The sequence below is a fragment of the Pelobates fuscus genome, chromosome 2 (genome assembly GCF_036172605.1).
Source record: "Pelobates fuscus isolate aPelFus1 chromosome 2, aPelFus1.pri, whole genome shotgun sequence".
NCBI classification, from domain to species: Eukaryota; Metazoa; Chordata; class Amphibia; order Anura; family Pelobatidae; genus Pelobates; species Pelobates fuscus.
The window spans coordinates 352,470,647-352,491,314 of record NC_086318.1 but is presented as its reverse complement, the minus strand read 5'-3'; the positions used below and the strand labels follow the sequence as shown (position 1 = coordinate 352,491,314).

The window sequence follows — 20,668 nt, the reverse complement described above, 5'->3', positions numbered from 1 at the left end:
GTAGGGAGGCTGGGGGGATTAAATTTAAAAAAAAAACATGTGTAAGTGTGTGTAAGTGTGTGTGAGTGTGTGTGTGTGTGTGTTAGTGTTAGTGTGTGTTAGTGTTAGTGAGTGTGTGAGTGTGTGTGTGTGTGTGTGTGTTAGTGTGTGTGTGAGTGTTAGTATGTGAGTGTTGGTGTTTGTGTTAGAGTGTGTGTGTCTGCTAGTGAGTGTCAATGAGTGTGTTACTGTGTGTGTCTATTACTGAGTGTGTGTGTGTGTTAGTGAGTCTGTTTGATGTCTGTTAGTGAGTGTGTGTTTGTCAGTGAGAGTGTATGTTTTGTAAGTGAGTGTGTATGTATGTCTGCCGCTGAGTGTGTCTCTGTCAGTAAATGTGTGTGTCTGTTAGCTAGTGTGTATGCATTTGTTCGTGAGAGTGTGTGTGTGTGTGTGTCTTCAGCACTTACCTTTCTCCAGCGCCGGACTCCCATGGCGCTGGGGATCCCTCCGCCTCTCAGCTCCGAATGCGCATGCACGGCAAGAGCCGTGCAAGCATTCAAACCGCCCATAGGAAAGCATTACTCAATGCTTTCCTATGGACGTTCAGTGTCTTAAAATGGCGGAAGCGCCTCTAGTGGCTGTCAGTGAGACAGCCACTAGAGGCTGGATTAACTCTCAGTGAAACATAACAGTTTCTCTGAAACTGCTATGCTTTCAGCTGCAGGGTTAAAACTAGAGGGACCTGACACCCAGACCACTTCATTGAGCTGATGTGATCTGGGTGTCTGTAGTGGTCCTTTAAGTGTGTGTGCATCTGCATGCACTGGCGTACATACCGTGGTCGCAGCCCTGCATCCCCTGCGACCAGGTGCCCGCCGCCATGTGTTGCCTGCCCCGTCCCGCGTAGAGTAAGCGCGAGGGGGGGGTTGTACGCCACTGCCAGTGGTATGTGTTTTTAAAGATTCACACAGAAGCAAGTCTTCTTCAATCTGTTTGTCAAAATTATATCTAACAAAAAACAACAAAATTGAAAGTTCTGCAACATCTCTGGACTCATCTAATTGCAGTGAGTACCCATCACATTGATACAGTCAAGAAATTAGTTCAATATGAATGCCATCACCAAGATCACGAATATGGCGCAGCTTAATTTTTTTTTACTCAACTTCTCACTCAAAATACATGATACTATTTCTTTTTCACATGATTTTATTAGAGATTCCCCAATTGTGTGTGCTTCACCAAGTGCAACGCGGTAACTCACTCTGTAAGAAGCCTCTGTGGCTTTTTCATTAACATTTTGAAATTTTTTGTTCAGAAATTGTTTACTCCTTTAGCTACCCCTTAAAAAAAAGGTCTTTATCTTTGCACTCTGCGTGATTTTGCTCAAAATGACGACGTAATTTAGCAGGTTCTAATAAACTGTTTGGCAATATTTTATTACAAAGTAAGCGTTGTGCTTAAGGACAATCTTCTTTTCTGGCACTTGTGAATCCAAATGACAAGTAGCTATCATCATATTTTTTAAAACATTTTTGACTTGTCACTTGCCTCTGCTATTTGAGGAACAGTAGATTCAACAATTTGGGGCATGTTTTCTGGATTTTTAGTTGTATCTTCTTTCTCCGTTTCTATAAGTGCCAAACAGGTAGAAGTAGTAAAAAATTTTCTCTGAAGAGTGCCCTGCTTTAACCAGCTTTCCAAATTCATGGTTGTTTATTGGTAAAAAGAACAAAACACTTTGAAAAATACAGATCTCACAACTTGACTGAAAAGAATACTGATTTTGATAACGCTCTTAGAAAGAACTGAACTTAAGCAGGATTTTTCAGTTAGACTTGGAGCAAAAAAAGATTTAAACACTTTGAAAAATACAGTTAAACAGTTTTTAGCCCCTCAGTCTTTTAATGCCTCTAGCATAGAATTTCTTTGTCCCTACCTAACAGAACTTTCTATGACAATAACAGAGCTTTAACTATCAGGTCCACTCTCTCACTCATCTACCACGAGTGATTGAAAATGGCTGACTGCAGGGCTGGCTTGCTGACAGCTCGGCGGGCTGACTGACGGCTGGGCAGGCTCTCTCAAAGCCGAGTTAAGTGGCTGGCTGATTTCAGGGCGGGCTCTGCTGACGACAATGCAGTCTGACGGCAGGGCGGGCTTAAGATTGCGCTCCTGCGATCTCTGCTGTTTCCGACCTTCCGTGAACAGCAGGTAGCGGCGGCCGTCTTGGATGTGGCGAAATGTTGCAGAAACCCAATTTTGTTCTCGGCTCTGCGGAACACCAACTGAGAAACGCTGGTTTAAACATTGATGGCCGTGTGTTGAGTTATTTTGAGGGGACAGCAAATTTACACTGTTATACAGGCTGTACACTTACTCCTTTACATTGTAGCAGAGTGTCATTTCTTCAGTGTTGTCACATGAACAGATATAATAAAATATTTACAAAAATATGAGGGGTGTACTCACTTTTGTAAAATACTGTATATCTATATTATATATATATATATATATATATATATATATATAATAAAAAAAAATAAGAGATATAAATTATGTATATATATTTATGTAATATTTGTACTTAATTAAGTCATTTTATTAAATACAATTGGAGGGACCTGCCTGACAACCCAGGCAGAAAGTCCAGAGTATTTGGTTTGCAAGCCCTGTGTTTTACCCTGTGACTTTCCAAGACACCATAAAACATGTACAGGTTTTATGGTGTTTTCAAAAGTTAGAGCTTCAAATATAAGGCTTGCATTTCAGTTTTTTTTACACTGAAATTTGCCAGACTGGTTATGTTGCCTTTGATACATCATGGTAGCCCAGGAATGAGAATTACCCCCATAATAGCATACCATTTGCAAAAGTAGACAGCCCAAGGTATTGCAAATGGGGTATGTCCAGTCTTATTTAGTAGCCAGTCACAAACACTGGCCAAAGTTAGCGTTCATATTTGTTTGTGTGTGAAAAATGAAAAAACAAATTTGTACGCTAATTGTGGCCAGTGTTTGGTTAACTAAAAAAATGTAGTGGATCCACATAAAAAAGGGCAATGTTTTCTTAACCCCTTGGTGAGACTGCGTCAGTTTGCTGGTATGGTACATAAAGGAACACTATAGGGTCAGGAACTCACACATGTATTCAAAGCCACTTTATCAGGTAGCGATGGCCTGGGGCATTCGGCCCTCATCCGCTTGCGGACGTCTTTGTCCAAGGGCTTCCGAATCCAAAAATTCCTGGGGTCGAACATCTTCTGACCCGTAGCATCCTGGAAAACCTCCTGTTCCAGAGCAGCGGACGCCTCCGTCGTCCCTGCATCCTCCTTACTCTGGGGCTCACCCCGAAAGGTCTCTGTGACATAGGCGTTAAAGCCCCAATCGCCTTCAACGGAGTCGGAGACCTCTGCCTGCCACTCATCCACGTTGGAGAGGGAGTGAAGCACATCTCTTTCCTCGTCCGAGGAATCATCCTGAATAGGAGGGGGGGTAATATGCGTTGGGCTTATTGCTCTTGAGGGGCACCTTACCCTTGCCAGGGTACTTCCTGGAGCCCTCACCCTTCCAATGGCGTTTCGCCAGGCGTGCCCTCTCTCTGGAGGAATCATCCGACTCATCTCAGTCTTCCCTGCCTTGGGAGCGTTTTGGAGCCAACTTGAAAGGATCAGAGGCTGCCGGGAACACTTTGGCCATAGCCTTCTCCAGGGATGCGGCCAGAGATGGAGGTCCATGGGGTTCTGGGTATCTTCCATGATAGGCATATATGGATAAGTTTATCTTTCTTTTACCAAACAGGCACAGGTAGAAGAGGTATAGGGACCGGTTGGGTGGGAGTGAAACAGGCCATGGGCCTTAACTCACACACAGCCTAACGGCATGTGGCAATTAAGAAGACTCTTATTACGATCACTGGGGCTCACACAGGAAACCAGGATTGCAAATACAGATTCCTCTCTGCAACACTCTGGGTAGTACCCAAATGGGTGCTCACCCCTTGCCAGAATACTCGGGTATACCTGACTGGCAGTCCCACTTCCTAGGGGTATAACAGCCAGAAACCGAAATCACAGAGAGCCTCTTCGTGATGGGAGTAAAATCCATGAATAACATCACCAACAAGATGGCCGCCGCAGGTCTCGCGAAAACCAGGACTAAAATGGTGTTTAAAAGCCCGCAAAACGTGTTTGCGGGAAAACATACGAAATTTAAAGCGATTGCTGTTAGACGCGAATGGAGAAATCCGCAAACAAGCATAAAACTACCGAACGTTGAAAGATGTCTGTATGCGAACTGGAAACCCTGCGAACGGACAACCGCGAACTGCCAGTTAGTGTGCAAACCACTGAAGTCTATGCACATAAATATGCGTGAACGGGGGGAAAAGCGAACGGCCCAATCTTGTCTATATGCATGAATCAACAGAATTCCCTGCCTGAACGCACTAAAGTCAATGCGAACGGTGTGGGAAACCTGAAGAAAGTGGCAAACGTAGCCACATGGGAGGAGGTGGATAGGCAGCCTCTGGGGAGAGAGGGGACAGAATCCTAATAAGAAAATAAATTCACAGCCCCACTAGAGAGATGTAGATAAAGGATAGCCCCCCGCCATCCCCACCGGAAAGGAAATATAGTAGTCACATACAATAGGTTCAGCTTAAAACAGAAACAGCGAACAAGTACTCTGACCTGACTTGTGATGGAGCAGCAAAGGAAGAGGAAGTGCTTTGGATATGCTTTCCCTTATATACACTCTGACTGTGTTCTGATTGGTTCTTTATTTCACCTGTTTTTTCTTTGCTGCTATGGAGTAAGTAAAGAAAGTTAAAGCAAAATATGAAGCCTCCTGTCATGTGATAAAATTAAAGGATCATTGCAGTTCCGATGGACCCCAGGCAAAGGATCCACTTCAGCTCTCCCAAAGGTAAGGAGGCCAGGTGGCCGTAAATTAAAATAAAACAATAATTTGTGTGAGAGAATGTATGTGTGAGTGATGGTACTTTAATTCTAAAAATACAAGGCACGTCATGGCCCAAAAAGTGAAGTGAAAAAAACTGATACATTGCTTAAAACATCTTGTGTGTCACATAATAATACATTCATTAGACATGGGACCATGGGAGTGCCCCTTTGTCCAGTGAGTGGTGCCGGGCTTTACTAGCTGCCCAGCACAGATCAATGTTACTAGTGCTGCAGCATGATGGTGTGCTCTCCCTTTCATGCTGCAATCACCCAGTACAGTGGACTCCCAGAGTGTACTAGGAAGTAATCAGCAGAGGGATCCCTCAGAGGTGGGATTAGAAGTTTGACTACATTAAGCTGCAGTGGAAGGATTTAGGGGTTTGATTACCGGGATACTATAGTTACCAGAATAACTGCAGCTTAATGTAGTTGTTCTGGTGACTATAGCCTGTCCCTGCAGGCTTTTTCTGTAAACACTGCCATTTCAGTAGGGATGGACTGGGAACTAAAAGCAGCCCTGGAAAAAAATTCTATACCAGCCCAATAATGTGTCACGCCAGCCTAAACTGCAGATATAGAGTGATTTGATTATTTCCTTAAAATTACTGTACAATTCCAGGAGAAAAGTGATCTTGACCGGTCAAATGTTGGGAGCTCCTGTGGTTGAAGTGTGCTCCCCCTGGTTCTCTCAGAGTGATTGGTCTCAAGTCTGTAGTACCTTCCCTCCAAATAGCGCTCTCCTAGCAGGTCGGCAAGTGGGTTAAAACAAGGGGATAAGTAGACCGGTGACCGCATAGTTTAGTGACCGATTTGTGTTCCATAGTGTTCGCAGCTAACTCCCACAGAAGTTAATTCGGGCAAACAAAATGGCCACCGTCTGCCAGAGAACGCGCGTTTGGTAGTATGTTCGGTAGAAGGGAAGGTACCGAACCAGGGGGCTTGGGAATAAGTCTTAAGGATTCGTTTGATACATGACCGGATCCGCCACAGCATATAATCAATTTTTCAGTTCAACTACCTTGACATATTTAGGGAAAGTTTGGTAATGGGACTGAAATGGTGAATTGTGCTGTTGCACAATTATAAAACATGAAGTAATCTTGTTTATATTGAGTTCTATGAGTATCCTCTTCACTTTGAGTATGTTATTGTGCTCCTAGCAACAAGACTGGGCCAATACGTGCAAATTACATATATGTTATATGTTGATGAAATTTCTGTGTGTATTATACATCTATACATGTATATTAAGATGTGTTAATATTATAGGCATAATTAAATTATTAATACACACATTGATATATGGATTACAGTCAAAATCAAGTCAATTATAACTTCTGTCTGTACATTGTGTTAGCAGGATTGCTAGCAAAATGTATATATGTGGGAGAAAAACTATTTAATAAGAGGTCTTTCTCTCACCGGTCAATCAACTCTGCAGTCACATTCTATGTTTTCATGTTTCCTTACATTCTATGTACGCCAGTGCATGCAGATGCACACACACTTAAAGGACCACTACAGACACCCAGATCACATCATCTCAATGAAGTGGTCTGGGTGTCAGGTCCCTCTAGTTTTAACCCTGCAGCTGAAAGCATAGCAGTTTCAGAGAAACTGTTATGTTTCACTGAGGGTTAATCCAGCCTCTAGTGGCTGTCTCACTGACAGCCGCTAGAGGCGCTTCCGCCATTTTAAGACACTGAACGTCCATAGGAAAGCATTGAGTAATGCTTTCCTATGGGCGGTTTGAATGTGTGCGCGGCTTTTGCCGTGCATGCGCATTCGGAGCTGAGAGGCGGAGGGATCCCCAGCGCCATGGGAGTCCGGCGCTGGAGAAAGGTAAGTGCTGAAGACACACACACACACTCTCACGAACAAATTCATACACACTAGCTAACAGACACACACAATTACTGACAGAGACACACTCAGCGGCAGACATACATACACACTCACTTACAAAACATACACTCTCACTGACAAACACATACTCACTAACAGACATCAAACACACTCACTAACACACACACACAAACACACTCAGTAACAGACACACACAGTAACACATTCACTGACACTCACTAGCAGACACACACACACACACACACTCTAACACAAACACCAACACTCACTCACACACACTAACACTCAAGCACTCACTCACACACACTAACACACACACACACTAACACACATACTTACACACTAACACTCACACACTAACACTCACACTTACACTCACACTTACACACTAACACTCACTCACACACACTAACACTCACACTCACTCACACACATTAACACTCACACTCACTCACTCACACACACTTACACTCACTCACACACACTAACACTCACACTCACACACTAACACTCACTTACACATGTTTTTTTTTTTTATTTAATCCCCCCAGCCTCCTTACCTTTTGGAGTGCTGAGGGGATTCCCTGGGGTCCAGTGGTGCTGCTGGGCTCCTGGGGGGCCGGTCACCCGGCGGGCAGTCAGGCTGGCCCTGCTTACACCCGGCGGGCAGTCAGGCTGGCCGGTGCGCGAGGGAGCACTCTCCCCTGAGTGCTTCCTCTTCAGCTCCCTCGCGCGCCGCGTACTGATACCGGCGCCGGAAGATGACGTCATCTTCCGGCTCCAGTATCATTGCGGTGCGCGAGGGAGCTGAAGAGGAAGCACTCAGGGGAGAGTGCTCCCTCGCGCACCGGTCAGCCTGACTGCCCGCCGGGTGTAAGCAGGGCCAGCCTCGGGGGGCCCTGAGGGGGCCGGCTCCTGGGGCCCCCAGGAGAAGAGGCTGGCCCAGTGCGTACATACCGGGTCGCAGGGGCGGCCGGGCCCCCTGGTGGGCCAGGCCCGGTCGCAGCCGCGACCCCTGCGACCCTGGTATGTACGCCACTGGTCTAGGATAACCTTATGCCAATCCCACGCATGCTTAAACTCCCTCACTATGTTAACCTCTACCACTTCAGCTGGAAGGCTATTCCATGCATCCACTACCCTCTCAGTAAAGTAATACCTCCTGATATTATTTTTAAACATTTGCCCCTCTAATTTAAGACTGTCCTCTTGTTGTGGTAGTTTTTCTTCTTTTAAATTTAGTCTCCTCCTTTACTGTGTTGATTCCCTTTATGTATTTAAATGTTTCTATCATATCCCCCCTGTCTCATCTTTCCTCCAAGCTATACATGTTAAGATCCTTTAACCTTTTCCTGGTACGTTTTATCCTGCAATCCATGAACCAGTTTAGTAGCCCTTCTCTGAACTCTTTAGAAAGTATCAATATCCTTTCAGAATTCCTACACTTTTGTATGTTTGTTTTTTTATTGGTATTTTTTGAGGGAAAAGGTTTTCTGGTTTTCCCATATCATTTACATAAAGTGGTTTTATCGATTTTATTTTATAATATCATTAACTATAAAATTAACTATAAAATCAAATTGTGTATGAAGTCCACCTAACTATTAAAGGGACACTATAGGCACCCAGACCACTTCAGCTCATTGAAGTGGTCTGGGTGCAGTGTCACATCACCGTTAACCATACGCATGTAATTATTGCAGTTTTTAATAAACTGAAATAATGACCTGCTAAGGTTAAATTCTGCTCTAGTGGCTGTCTACCAGACAGCCACTAGAGGGACTTCCAGGCTAAATGGTGCTGGACGTCCTCACGCTATGCATCTTCCAGCTTCACCGGTATCCCCATATGAAAACAATGAATAATGCTGCGCATGCACGTGAGGTCTCCCCTGCCGGCTGACATCTGCGAGGGAGGAGAGAAGGCGGCCCCAAGCCAGTGCTGAGGGACATCGGCGCTGGACCCAGGTAAGTGACAGACTGGGTTTTTAACGGGGGAGGCATTGACTCAGGGGGAAGCTATATTTGGCACTATAGTTTCCCTTTAATATCTAGAAAAATGTAGCACTCTAGTAAAAACTATTTGTATCCTCTGCTAGTCAGTGCTGTTTTAAATTCGAGGTTATTCCAAAACTGTTTCATGAGTTTGTCAGTTGATTTGGATACATTTTTTGAAGGCTTCTGAAGTTTAATTGTATTATCAGTAATTTCATTGATGTCCATATTATAAATCTTTGTAAACTGCCCTTGATAAGGACATTATAAGAAATATTAAGCAAAATAAAATAGTTGTACTATTGTAATTATAGATGGTAAATTTACTGAAACTGTACCATTTCTGCTTTCAGGTTGAATCAATGTCTGGGAAGGTTTTTTTCACAGCAGAACCAGACATGTACAGATTGAGACAAATTAAATCTGGAGAAAGATTATTTTTGTTGCTGCGTAAAGAACCACCTCTGTCTCTTCCTAAGGGTAAAGGTGAGCACAATAAATTCCCTATTTCTAGGATAGAAAGTCAGAATTCAATTGCATCTATGTTTAGATGGCATTTATTTACTCAGCATGACAGCTGACATGCTCAGTCATTTAATGCTGTTAGAAATTCTAAAAAATGTAATCTTGCTTTTGTGAAAGTTTAATGTTCACACTAGCATTACACCACATAAGAGGCTGTTCTACCTTTGGTTTGTCTCATAATTTGACAGAAAATACAGGATTGGTGCCAAGGGTATGCTGGCACCATAGCCTTTACAGTAGGCTGTAGTTGGTTACAGTATTTAGTGTACATTTTAAATTATTTTACAAATCCACTATACATAGTGTAAAAGAAAACTGGTTCCCGTATGTAAAGTAATATCCGACAAACCATATTTAATGTTTTCATTTTTCAGTAACATAAAACTACCTTGCAACACCGACATTTGGTTATTTGCTGCTAGACTTGCTTAACAAATACAGGGGTATTAAATAGGGATAGACCCATTATCGGTTCTGCAAAGCATTAGAGGCAATATTTGGCATATTTCTGTTAATTGGTATTGGTCTTGTAATTAACCGATATTCTCTATACAAACATTCAAAATGAAGCCCTGCACTTAAACTCCTACTACTCCTGGGCACTAGCAATGACTATAGTATTCATCAGCCTGAATACATAGAACCAAAACCAAAAAAAGTTACCCGCACTCTATTCCAAATCCATATGCACATTTTTTTTAGCATCACTCCAATGGTCATTCACGTATAAGCTCACCTGCCACTTCAAGGCAAAACCCCTTAGGTGAGTCCTACACTAACAATTTACCTTGCTGATTTCAGCTAAAGGGTACATATTTCTATATAATGAATTAGAAGGGGTATTTTTAGGAACCCCTACACGCTTTTTTTTTTTAATTCTTTATTTTATTTGTGCGAAAAGTGACAACAAGCGTGCAAAGCCACGATAGCATCTGCAGGCATTTTTCAAAACATTTCAAAGTGTGGCAGTTGAGACAGCACATTTTTTATATACTTAACAAGAGGATAACAGGCTATTAAACACCATTGAATTAGAATTTAGCATGCAAGGTTAAAACGTGTATGTAACAAGGCTAATATGTATGCAGCTTTGCATCGTTAGGAAAGACAGCTTATACGTTGAAAGCAGGCCCGTACTGGCCAAAGGGCATACCGGGCAAATGCCCGGTGGGCCGCGATGGCTGTGGGGCCGAGGCCGGCAGGGGAGATCACAGGATCTCCCCTGCCAGCCCCTGCAGGGCCAGCGCGCTACCCGAGCACTGGCCCTGCTCTGTGCCTCCATGGGCCGGTGGGGAGATCAAAGATCTCCCTCACCGGCCCAGAGGCAGTTACAGGCGGCCGCCGGCAGGAGAGGGTGTGAGGGAGGGAGGCAGGAGAGAGGACCGACTGAGCTCTATCCAGCAGCTCCGCCGGGTCCTCTTGCGAGGTCTGAGCGTTACCGCGGCAACGCTCAGATCTCGCGAGAGTGAACTCTAGCCTACAGGCTACAGTTCACTCTCACCATTGGACCACCAGGGAAGGATGGCAGCACGGAACACCCCCACCCCCCAGGCCGAACGGATCCCCTCTCCCCCCAGGCAGAGCGGATCCCCCCCACCCCCCGGGCAGAACGGATCCTCCCCACCCCCCGGGCAGAACGGATCCCCCCCACCCCCCAGGCAGAACGGATCCCCCCACCCCCCAGGCAGAACGGATCCCCCCTCCCCCCCAGGCAGAACGGATCCCCCCTCCCCCCAGGCAGAACGGATCCCCCCTCCCCCCCAGGCAGAACGGATCCCCCCTCCCCCCCAGGCAGAACGGATCCCCCCTCCCCCCAGGCAGAACGCCCCCCCCCCCTCCTCCCAGGCTAAAGGTAAGAAGGGAGGAGGGGGGATATAACTTTTTTTTTTATTATTATTAATAAAAAAATATATTTTAATTTAAATAAAATATACATTCACACTCACACACACACAGCACCCCCAGACACACACAGCACCCCCAGACACACACAGCACCCAGACACACACAGCACCCCCAAACACACACAGCACCCCCAAACACACACAGCACCCAGACACACACAGCACCCCCAAACACACACAGCACCCCCAAACACACACAGCACCCTCAGACACACACACCACCCTCAGACACACACAGCACCCTCAGACACACACAGCACCCTCAGACACACACAGCACCCTCAGACACACACAGCACCCTCAGACACACACAGCACCCAGACACACACAGCACCCAGACACACACATCACCCAGACACACACAGCACCCAGACACACACAGCACCCCCAAACACACACAGCACTCCCAAACACACACAGCACCCCCAAACACACACAGCACCCCCAAACACACACAGCACCCCCAAACACACACAGCACCCAGACACACACAGCACCCCCAAACACACACAGCACCCCCAAACACACACAGCACCCTCAGACACACACACCACCCTCAGACACACACACCACCCTCAGACACACACAGCACCCTCAGACACACACAGCACCCTCAGACACACACAGCACCCTCAGACACACACAGCACCCAGACACACACAGCACCCAGACACACACAGCACCCAGACACACACAGCACCCAGACACACACAGCACCCAGACACACACAGCACCCCCAAACACACACAGCACCCTCAGACACACACACCACCCTCAGACACACACAGCACCCTCAGACACACACAGCACCCTCAGACACACACAGCACCCTCAGACACACACAGCACCCTCAGACACACACAGCACCCAGACACACACAGCACCCAGACACACACATCACCCAGACACACACAGCACCCAGACACACACAGCACCCCCAAACACACACAGCACTCCCAAACACACACAGCACCCCCAAACACACACAGCACCCCCAAACACACACAGCACCCCCAAACACACACAGCACCCAGACACACACAGCACCCCCAAACACACACAGCACCCCCAAACACACACAGCACCCTCAGACACACACACCACCCTCAGACACACACACCACCCTCAGACACACACAGCACCCTCAGACACACACAGCACCCTCAGACACACACAGCACCCTCAGACACACACAGCACCCAGACACACACAGCACCCAGACACACACAGCACCCAGACACACACAGCACCCAGACACACACAGCACCCAGACACACACAGCACCCCCAAACACACACAGCACCCTCAGACACACACAGCACCAGACACACACAGCACCCCCCAAACACACACATCACCCAGACACACACAGCACCCTCAGACACACACAGCACCCTCAGACACACACAGCACCCAGACACACACAGCACCCCCAGACACACACAGCACCCCCAAACACACAAAGCACCCTCACACACATACAGCACCCAAACACACCCAAACACACACACAGCACTCTTACATACACACACACTGCGCCCCTCAGACATACAATACGTCCAAATATATATATATTATACACACACACACACACACACACACACTACAGCACCCCTCACACTGCACCACTACACACATTACGCTCTAGATACACGCTAGATCCCTTACCCTATATGCACTCGTAATTCTCTACACACACACACACACACACACACAATCTCCTATACACACTCTGGGTCCTATACACAGTAGATCTCCTACACACACACACACTGCACCACCTACACACACTACATTCCTTGTCAGCAAACACATACAACAATTCTCTAAACACACCCTCTCTACAACCCCTACACACACTACGTCACCTATACACACACACTACAACCAGTGGTGTATCCTGGTTTTGTGCTGCCCTAGGCTTTTTTTGCCGCCCCCTGGAAAATGCCGCCCAAGGCAAATGCCTTGTTTGCCTCGCGGCTAATACGCCCCTGACTACAACCCGTATGCACACACTCGCTACATCCCCTATAACACTATGCCCCCTATACACACACTCTCTACAGCGCCTAGCCACACATATTACACCACAAACACAAATTAAATTGACCTATTTACACAATACCACACCACACTCTACACACACGCAATCCCACAAGCAGGCTCCAAACATATGCACCATGCACTTTCCTGGCCCTTTTGTCCTCTGGTATCCCACTTGTGGAGACACCAGAGACAATTTAAAAGCAAACATGTTATTAAATTTGCTTGCGCTGCGCAGAACAAATTCAGAACAAATTCAGGGCCTTTTTCTAATGCCAGAGCTCTTCAGCGGGGCTCTGCGCATTGAACTAACATGCTCACTTTGAGAGGGGGCGTGCTTGTCATTAGTGATGACAAAACACACCCTCACTGGCCCCGCCCCCTTCTTAGGGGGCCGCTCTGATTGAAAAATGCCCGGGCCTAATTTTTTTCCCAGTCCGGCCCTGGTTGAAAGTGTTAGTGACATGTTATTAACGGTTGGCTCTAGACAATAGACGGTGTTTTTTTTATTTTTTTTTATTAAGCCATTTTATTCACATACATGCATGACCGTTACAATGAGTAGAGTCGGATGAGTTGTGACCTCTTAACAAAAAAGAAACAGCAGTCATAAGGTATCATAACACAATATTTTTGACCAAAGTCACATCATTTCACAATTACTATTAGTTACATGTAGTGAGGTTTTTGTAAAACTTGAGAGGGTAAACATTGACGGGGTGGGGGGGGGGGGGGGGTGGGAAGGGGAAGTGGGTGGGCGGGTAACGCCCTGGGTCGCATTCTTCTGAAAGCATTGGTCTACACTGTGTTTTGGGAGTGATGACTTTGCATTTGTTTGTCATGTACTTGGGGTTACACCATTGGCGTCACTTCCCACCGCCATATTGCCCACCTTGTGGGTGCTTGATGATTGGATTGTTTTGGCACATTTGGGGTGTAGTAGTGGCCGGGGTTGGTTTGAGCATTATACCCTTCTGTTTAGGGAGCTGTCTTTACAAGTTTCACATATGTGAGCGCGGCTGTCGGTGTTTGGCTGGGCCCAAATCCTTGGTGGGGGACTTGTCAGTGGCCATTATTTCATTCCATTTGTCCCAAGCTATTCTCCAGACTTTGGATTGTTGGTTTGCTGCTTGTCGGGCTGCGCACTCATAGATTTTGTTTTGATTCACTAGATTTATGCATTCTTGTATTGTTGGGGGTTCTGTATTGTGCCATTTCCTGCTTAACAGCATCAAAGCTGTTACATTTATTTGATAGGTTAGGTAGGCCATTGGTTTTGTGAGTTTTGCTGGATACATATGTAGTAAGAACGTTTCTGGGTTATGGGGTAAAGTAAATCCTGTAGTTAGGGTCACTAAGTCGGCCACTTGTTGCCAGTAACATGTTAGTTTAGGACAACCCCACCAGGTGTGGTTCATGTCTCCTAAGTTTTTGAGGCATCTCCAGCATCTGTCAGAAACCGTAGGGTGTATCTTATGTAACCTTTTTGGTACTAGGTACCAGCGGTAGAGCAATTTTTTTGAAAGTTCTATGTGGGATGAGCAGAGTGTCAGTTTTTTGTTGGTGACAAATATTTTTTCCCAAGTTTTGTCAGGGATGTTGAGGTGTAGCTCACGTTCCCAGGATCGGATAAATGGTAAAGTTTTTATGTTCTCTTCTTTATTTAAGCTTGTATATAGTAGTGATATCGTTTTTTTTGCAGGCATTTGTGTAGTCATAACCCTTTCAAAGGCCGTCAGCCGCAGCTCACTCACATTTTTTATTGATGGTACATAGTGTTTGAGCAACCATGCTCGTATTTGAAAGTATGAGAATTCTGCTATGCTTGGTAGGCCATATTCTTTTTGTAAGTGAGAGAAGGGTACAATTTTTTTTCCCTGTGTCAATTGCGTGATACATTTGATGTGGTGTCTTTCCCATATGCGTGCATTAAAGTTGGGGATTTGCATTTGCAGGGTGTTGATCGTTATGGCAGGAGAGCATGTCTTTGCCCCGCATATAGTCTTCCTGTGTGTGTCCCAAATGCGTTTCGTTAGGGCCATTGTTGGTAACAACGCCATGTGTTTGGGTCTTAGAGGGAAGGGGGTCCACATGATGGAGAGGAATTGTTGTTCTGGTTTTGTGCCGGATTCTAGTGCTACCCATTGTGGGGTTCTATCTTGTTTGTACCGTTATCATAGGGTTTATGATGGCTGCAATGTAGTATCGTTGGATGTTAGGCAAGTTCATGCCTCCCTTGGCGTGGGTTTTATACATCGTGGTTATGGCTACTCTTGGTCTTTTATTCGCCCATATGAATTGGTTCAGTACTTTTTGGTTTTCCCTAAAGAAGGAGAGTTGGACTCTTATGGGGAGGGTTCTGAATAAATACTGGTATTTAGGGAGGATCACCATTTTCACTGCAGCTATTCGGCCTGACCACCCTTTTTTGTGCCAACCCTGAAGAAGCGCTTTTACCTGAGTTTGTAGTGCTATATAGTTCGCTTTAAAGAGCTGGTTGGTCGCTGTTGTGAGTTTGATGCCTAGAAAGGTAAGGTGATCTGTTCTCCAGTCATATGGGAATTGAGACTTTAGGGTTTTCATCCTATCAGTATGGGTGTTTATGCACATGGCCTGTGTTTTGGTTTATAGTAAGAGCATTTACTGTAGGCGTCTAAAGTGGTTGCGAACTGTTTTAGGGAGGTTTCGGGGTTGGTTAACGTGAGCAGTACGTCATCCGCGAATAGCGTAAGTTTGTATTCTGTTTGCTTTACTTGTATGCCTTGTATCTGTGGGTGGTTGCGGACTAGGGTAGTTAGAGGTTCCAGTGCTAGTATGTACAGTAGGGGGGGTAGGGGGCATCCCTGTCGTGATCCATTAGTTATGGTTAGCGGGTCAGAGATAAATCCGCTTGTGGTGACCCTAGCGGAGGCGTTACTGTATAGTGTGGATACTGCTGCTAGGAACTGTGGTGGGAAGTGGAATTTGCGTAGGACTTCCGCAAGGAAGGCCCAATTCAGCCTGTTGAAGGCCTTTTCTGCATCCAGGGAGAGGAACACACTGCTTTCCCCCCCCCGGATGCAGTGCATCAGGTCCAGCACCTTTCTGGTTCCATCCGCCCCTTGTCTGCCTTTCACAAATCCCACTTGGTCGTCGTGTACTATGGATGGAATTATGTTTGCTAACCTGTTTGCGAAGATTTTCGCGAACAACTTTATGTCAGTGTTTAATAACGATATGGGTCTTAAGTTTTGTCCTTTAGTAGGAGGTTTGCCCGGCTTTGGTAATGCTGTTATGTGTGCAAGTAGCATCTCTTGGGGTGTGTTTCCTGTCTTTAGCATTGTTTGGTAGGCTCTCAACAGGTAGGGCCCTAACGTATTGTGGTAGGTTTTGTAATATATGTTTGAGAGCCCATCTGGGCCTGGTGATTTCCCCATGGGAAGAGCAAGAATCGTGGTTGTAATTTCCTCTACTGTGATGGGTGTTTGTAAAGAGTTGTATTGTTCTGGGGCTAGAGTTGGTAACTGTACTTGTTGCAAGAAGTTCGTGATATCTGCCTTACTTGTCTGGTGGATGGAGTTGTCCATGTTGAGATTGTAAAGTCCTGAGTAGTATTTTGCTAGCTCATCAGCTATATGTTGGGGTTATATATTTTTGTGCCATCTGATCGTGTGAGGAAGGGGATTTTGTCGTTGTTGTCTGAGTCTAGATGCAAGCAGTTTCCCTGCTTTGTTACCCTGGGCGTATTCTCTTGTTTTTAGTTTCTGCATCATATGTACAGTTTTTTTGAGGTGCCACTCATTAATTTGTGCTTGCGTTTGGTCTATTGTGGACTGCAGGTCAGGAGATGGAGAAAGGAAATGCCGGCTGGTGGTGTCTCTTAGTTGTCTCAGTAGCATCATGAGCTTGGCGTGGGTGGTGCGTTTTATGTGGGCTGCTCTGCTAATGAGCAACCCCCTGATTACTGATTTGTGGGCCAGCCATTGTGTCAGTGCTGTGCTGTCTGGGGTGTCGTTTGTTACAAAATATTTTTGCAGTTCTTTGTGTAGGTCCAGTTTGAATTGCTCATCCGCTAGTAGGGATTCGTTGAGTTTCCAAGGAGTTCTGCCTCTGGTTTGGAACGTGTTTGTGAGTGTTAGGGTTGGGGGGAATGATCCGACCACAGTATATCCCCGGTTTCGCATTGCGTTGCTCGGAGGAGTGTCGGGGCTGAGATCAGTATGTGGTCAATTCTCGAGTGTGTTTTATGTACTTGGGAGTAGTGGGTGTATGATCGTTCCCCTGGGTGTAGCGTACGCCACGCATCATAGAGGCCAAACTCAGAGAGTAGTTTTGTCATGGCTTTACATTGTGTTGACCAAGTTTGACGTCTGTGTGTTTGTGGGGTGGCTGAGGTATCTACCTCTGGGTCAAAGATATGGTTGAGATCTCCACATAGTAATATTTGTGCAGTTTGTGGATTGTCTAATTTTGAGAGTACTTTATGGAGGAAATTCCTCTGATTTGCATTAGGGCTGTACACATTGGTTATCGTGTATAAGGTATCATTAATTTTGCAAATCAGTATGACATATCTGCCTTGGCTATCCGTGTGAAGTCTGAGCAGTTCAAATGATTGTGATTTATGGATTAGGATGGACACTCCTCTTGCTTTGGATGTATGTGCAGCATGGTATTGCGTGGTAGTCTGTGGTGCCAAAGGATGGGATCTTGGTTTTAACGAAGTGTGTCTCTTGGATACAAAGAATGTCGGCTTGTGCTTGTTTTGCATCTCTCAGTAGCATCCTGCGTTTGTGAGGGGCATTCAATCCCCTCACGTTATGCGAATATATATTTAACATTTGGGAGTTTGGGGTTAGGCCTATAGCCTATCTGCACCGTCTTCCCGTGGGGGTATCTGGAAATGTGAAGGTTTTGTGTTGCCTGTCCTAAGCTATATGTTTGGGCGTGATTTGCCCCCTTTATGCTAATTATGCTCTGTTTTGGATGTGCCTTGTGGCATGGTGTATGTTTCGCTATTTTTGTCAGTATGGTAGTGCGACCCTTGTCGGAGCTTTGCGTGTTGTTTCCAGGTGGCATGTCCCGGAGGGGAGGAAGAGGGGTGAACTGTGGTAGGGGTGCGGGAGGGAGAACTAGGGCTATGTACAGATCATTCCCCTTGCGGGGCGCAGTGTCAACCTCTTGCACTGCGGGGTTAGGAAGCATTGTTCCCTATGGGTGGCTAGTGAGCTATTTAACTCCTGTTTATTATTTTATGGGCAAACAAAATTGTATCTTTAGTCTGGTTGGGGATCAAACAATAGGCTCAATCAGGTATCAGCCTCCTGTCCATGCTGAAAGACTGTCGCGCCTTTGGTTTTGGAGGCTGGTAGGTCAGAGAGTCTTCCCCGTTTGGTTCTTGTACTAATTTTCCTTATCTAATCCTGTCATCCTCATGCATCTACTCCCGTTATTCTCTCTTTTATTTTCCCTATCTGTGTTTTAATGTCCCAGTGGTTCTTTCCATGACATTCTTGTATAGTATAGCAGGCATGTTTAGATAGGGGATTGGTGTTGGTTTTCCGTTAAGATTTTTTTCGGGTGGTCTCCGATGTGGAGTATCCCTTTTTTTTTTTTTTCCAGCTCATTATCAGCTGGGGACTTATCAATTTCATCCGTGGAAGGACCTAGGAGGGGTGAAGGGGTCGGGGATTTGATTCTATTGTATACTTGTCTGCCCCGCTCCCTGGGTGTGTGGTCACACCTGTGGGTTCCTTAGAGGTGACCTCGCATGATATCTCTGGGGGTGTTGGTCTATTGGTATGGTTAGTACGGATCAAACACTTTCTGTTACATATATCATACATATACAATAAGCAAGTAGTATACACACATAGAGTACTAATACAGTGGTGGTACCTTATCATTCAATAGTAGAAATAGCATTATTTTATATTCTATGCATGCTTTCAATATGTGTCCTCCATCATTCCCATATAGTAGTGTTGTAAATCCTCTTTTTTTTTTTTTTTTTTTTTGGAGTACCCTAGTTGTTACTATTATTTCCCCCGCTTGTAATAGCTGGTGTAGGCTAGGTCAGGGTAGGACCTGTTATGGTTGGTGGGTAGAGGGTATTTGACGGATCCCCGTGCTGATTCAGGGTGCTTTGAGTGGTACCAGGTTCGGAATTCTGGGGTTAGTGAGTCTATCTGGCATCCACTAAGTCCCAGGTTTATTTAGTTATAAGTGAACTCACAGTGAATTGGGGGCTACTTGTGTAGTTTAAACCATGGTGTTTAGTTACTTAATCTGCACGGTATATGCATTTATTTGCTTCTGCCCCTTGGAAACCTGCTGTTGAGCCCTCAATAGGTGGAGGCTGTTCACAATTGCGGAGGGGGCATGGTCTCCCTAGGCCCTCAGCACATGAGGCGTTATTTGATTTTGTGCCTGATTGACGTTATTTGTTTTCACCTTTGTGGGGTACGCTGTATATATAGATATATAGTATTTATTTATATTATTTTTAATTTTTTTATTTTAGTTTAAAACTATGGGTATCGGATTCGGTAGGGGGTCCCCTTTATCCCTGCGTTTATGCCCGCTTCAATGTTATTATGACAATATGCTAATATTTATATACTTTTACATCATGCATAATTCGTATCACAGGTGTCATTTGAGAACCTCTAGGGGCGGCTATACAATAAGTAAGCTGAAGAGATACTTGCGGTACCAGGAGTTTGCACACTCGAGGAGCAGTCTCTAATGTCTATTTTTTGTTAGACTTTTTCTTGTGCCAGTCCAATTGCAGCTTTTTGGGTTGGGAGCCGGTATTCTCGTCCGGTAGATTCTCTATGCCCCAGGATTTCAGCTGGCGGAGGCCTTCTTCCGGAGAGGTGATGGAGATCAATGTCCCTTCTTTGTGTATCAGCATTTTGACGGGGAATCCCCAGCGGTACCTTATCCCGTTAGATCTGAGGGTTTCTGCAATCGGAGCAAATTCTCGTCGCTTGCGGAGTGTAGCCGTGGAGAGATCCGTGAAGAGCTGTACCCTCGGGTAGTCATCCGGTGGTGATCCCTTGTTTCTACTTGCTCTGAGGATATGCTCTTTTATGTGGTAGTAATGAGCTTTTAGCAGTCGTCTCGTGGGGTAGTGTCCGGCAGGTGTTTAGGCCGTGGGACCCGGTGCATTCTGTCCACCAGGAGCATATCAGTGGGGACATCGGGGGCGTATGCGTGGAGTAGGCCTCTAATGTAGGCCGGTAGGTCTGCTGGCGAGACGCTCTCGGGCACTCCTCTCACGCGGATGTTGTTGCGCCTCGCCCGGTCTTCCAGGTCCGCGAGTTTCGCTTCAGTTCGTTCTAATCTCGCTCCCAGGTCTTCCACATGGCCAGCCAGATCGTTGTGCGCAGAGGTAAATTCTTACATTTTGT

General features: G+C 45.8%; 1 protein-coding gene across 1 annotated transcript in view; it reads left to right on the top strand.

The window, feature by feature from the left end:
• Window positions 1-20,668, top strand: part of THUMPD2 (THUMP domain containing 2) — an 80,442-nt gene that overhangs the window by 9,549 nt on the left and 50,225 nt on the right. The window contains exon 2 of the mRNA XM_063443638.1: window positions 9,156-9,288. Within this exon, the coding sequence (XP_063299708.1) occupies window positions 9,156-9,288 (133 nt within the window). The remainder of the gene's footprint in view (window positions 1-9,155; window positions 9,289-20,668) is intronic.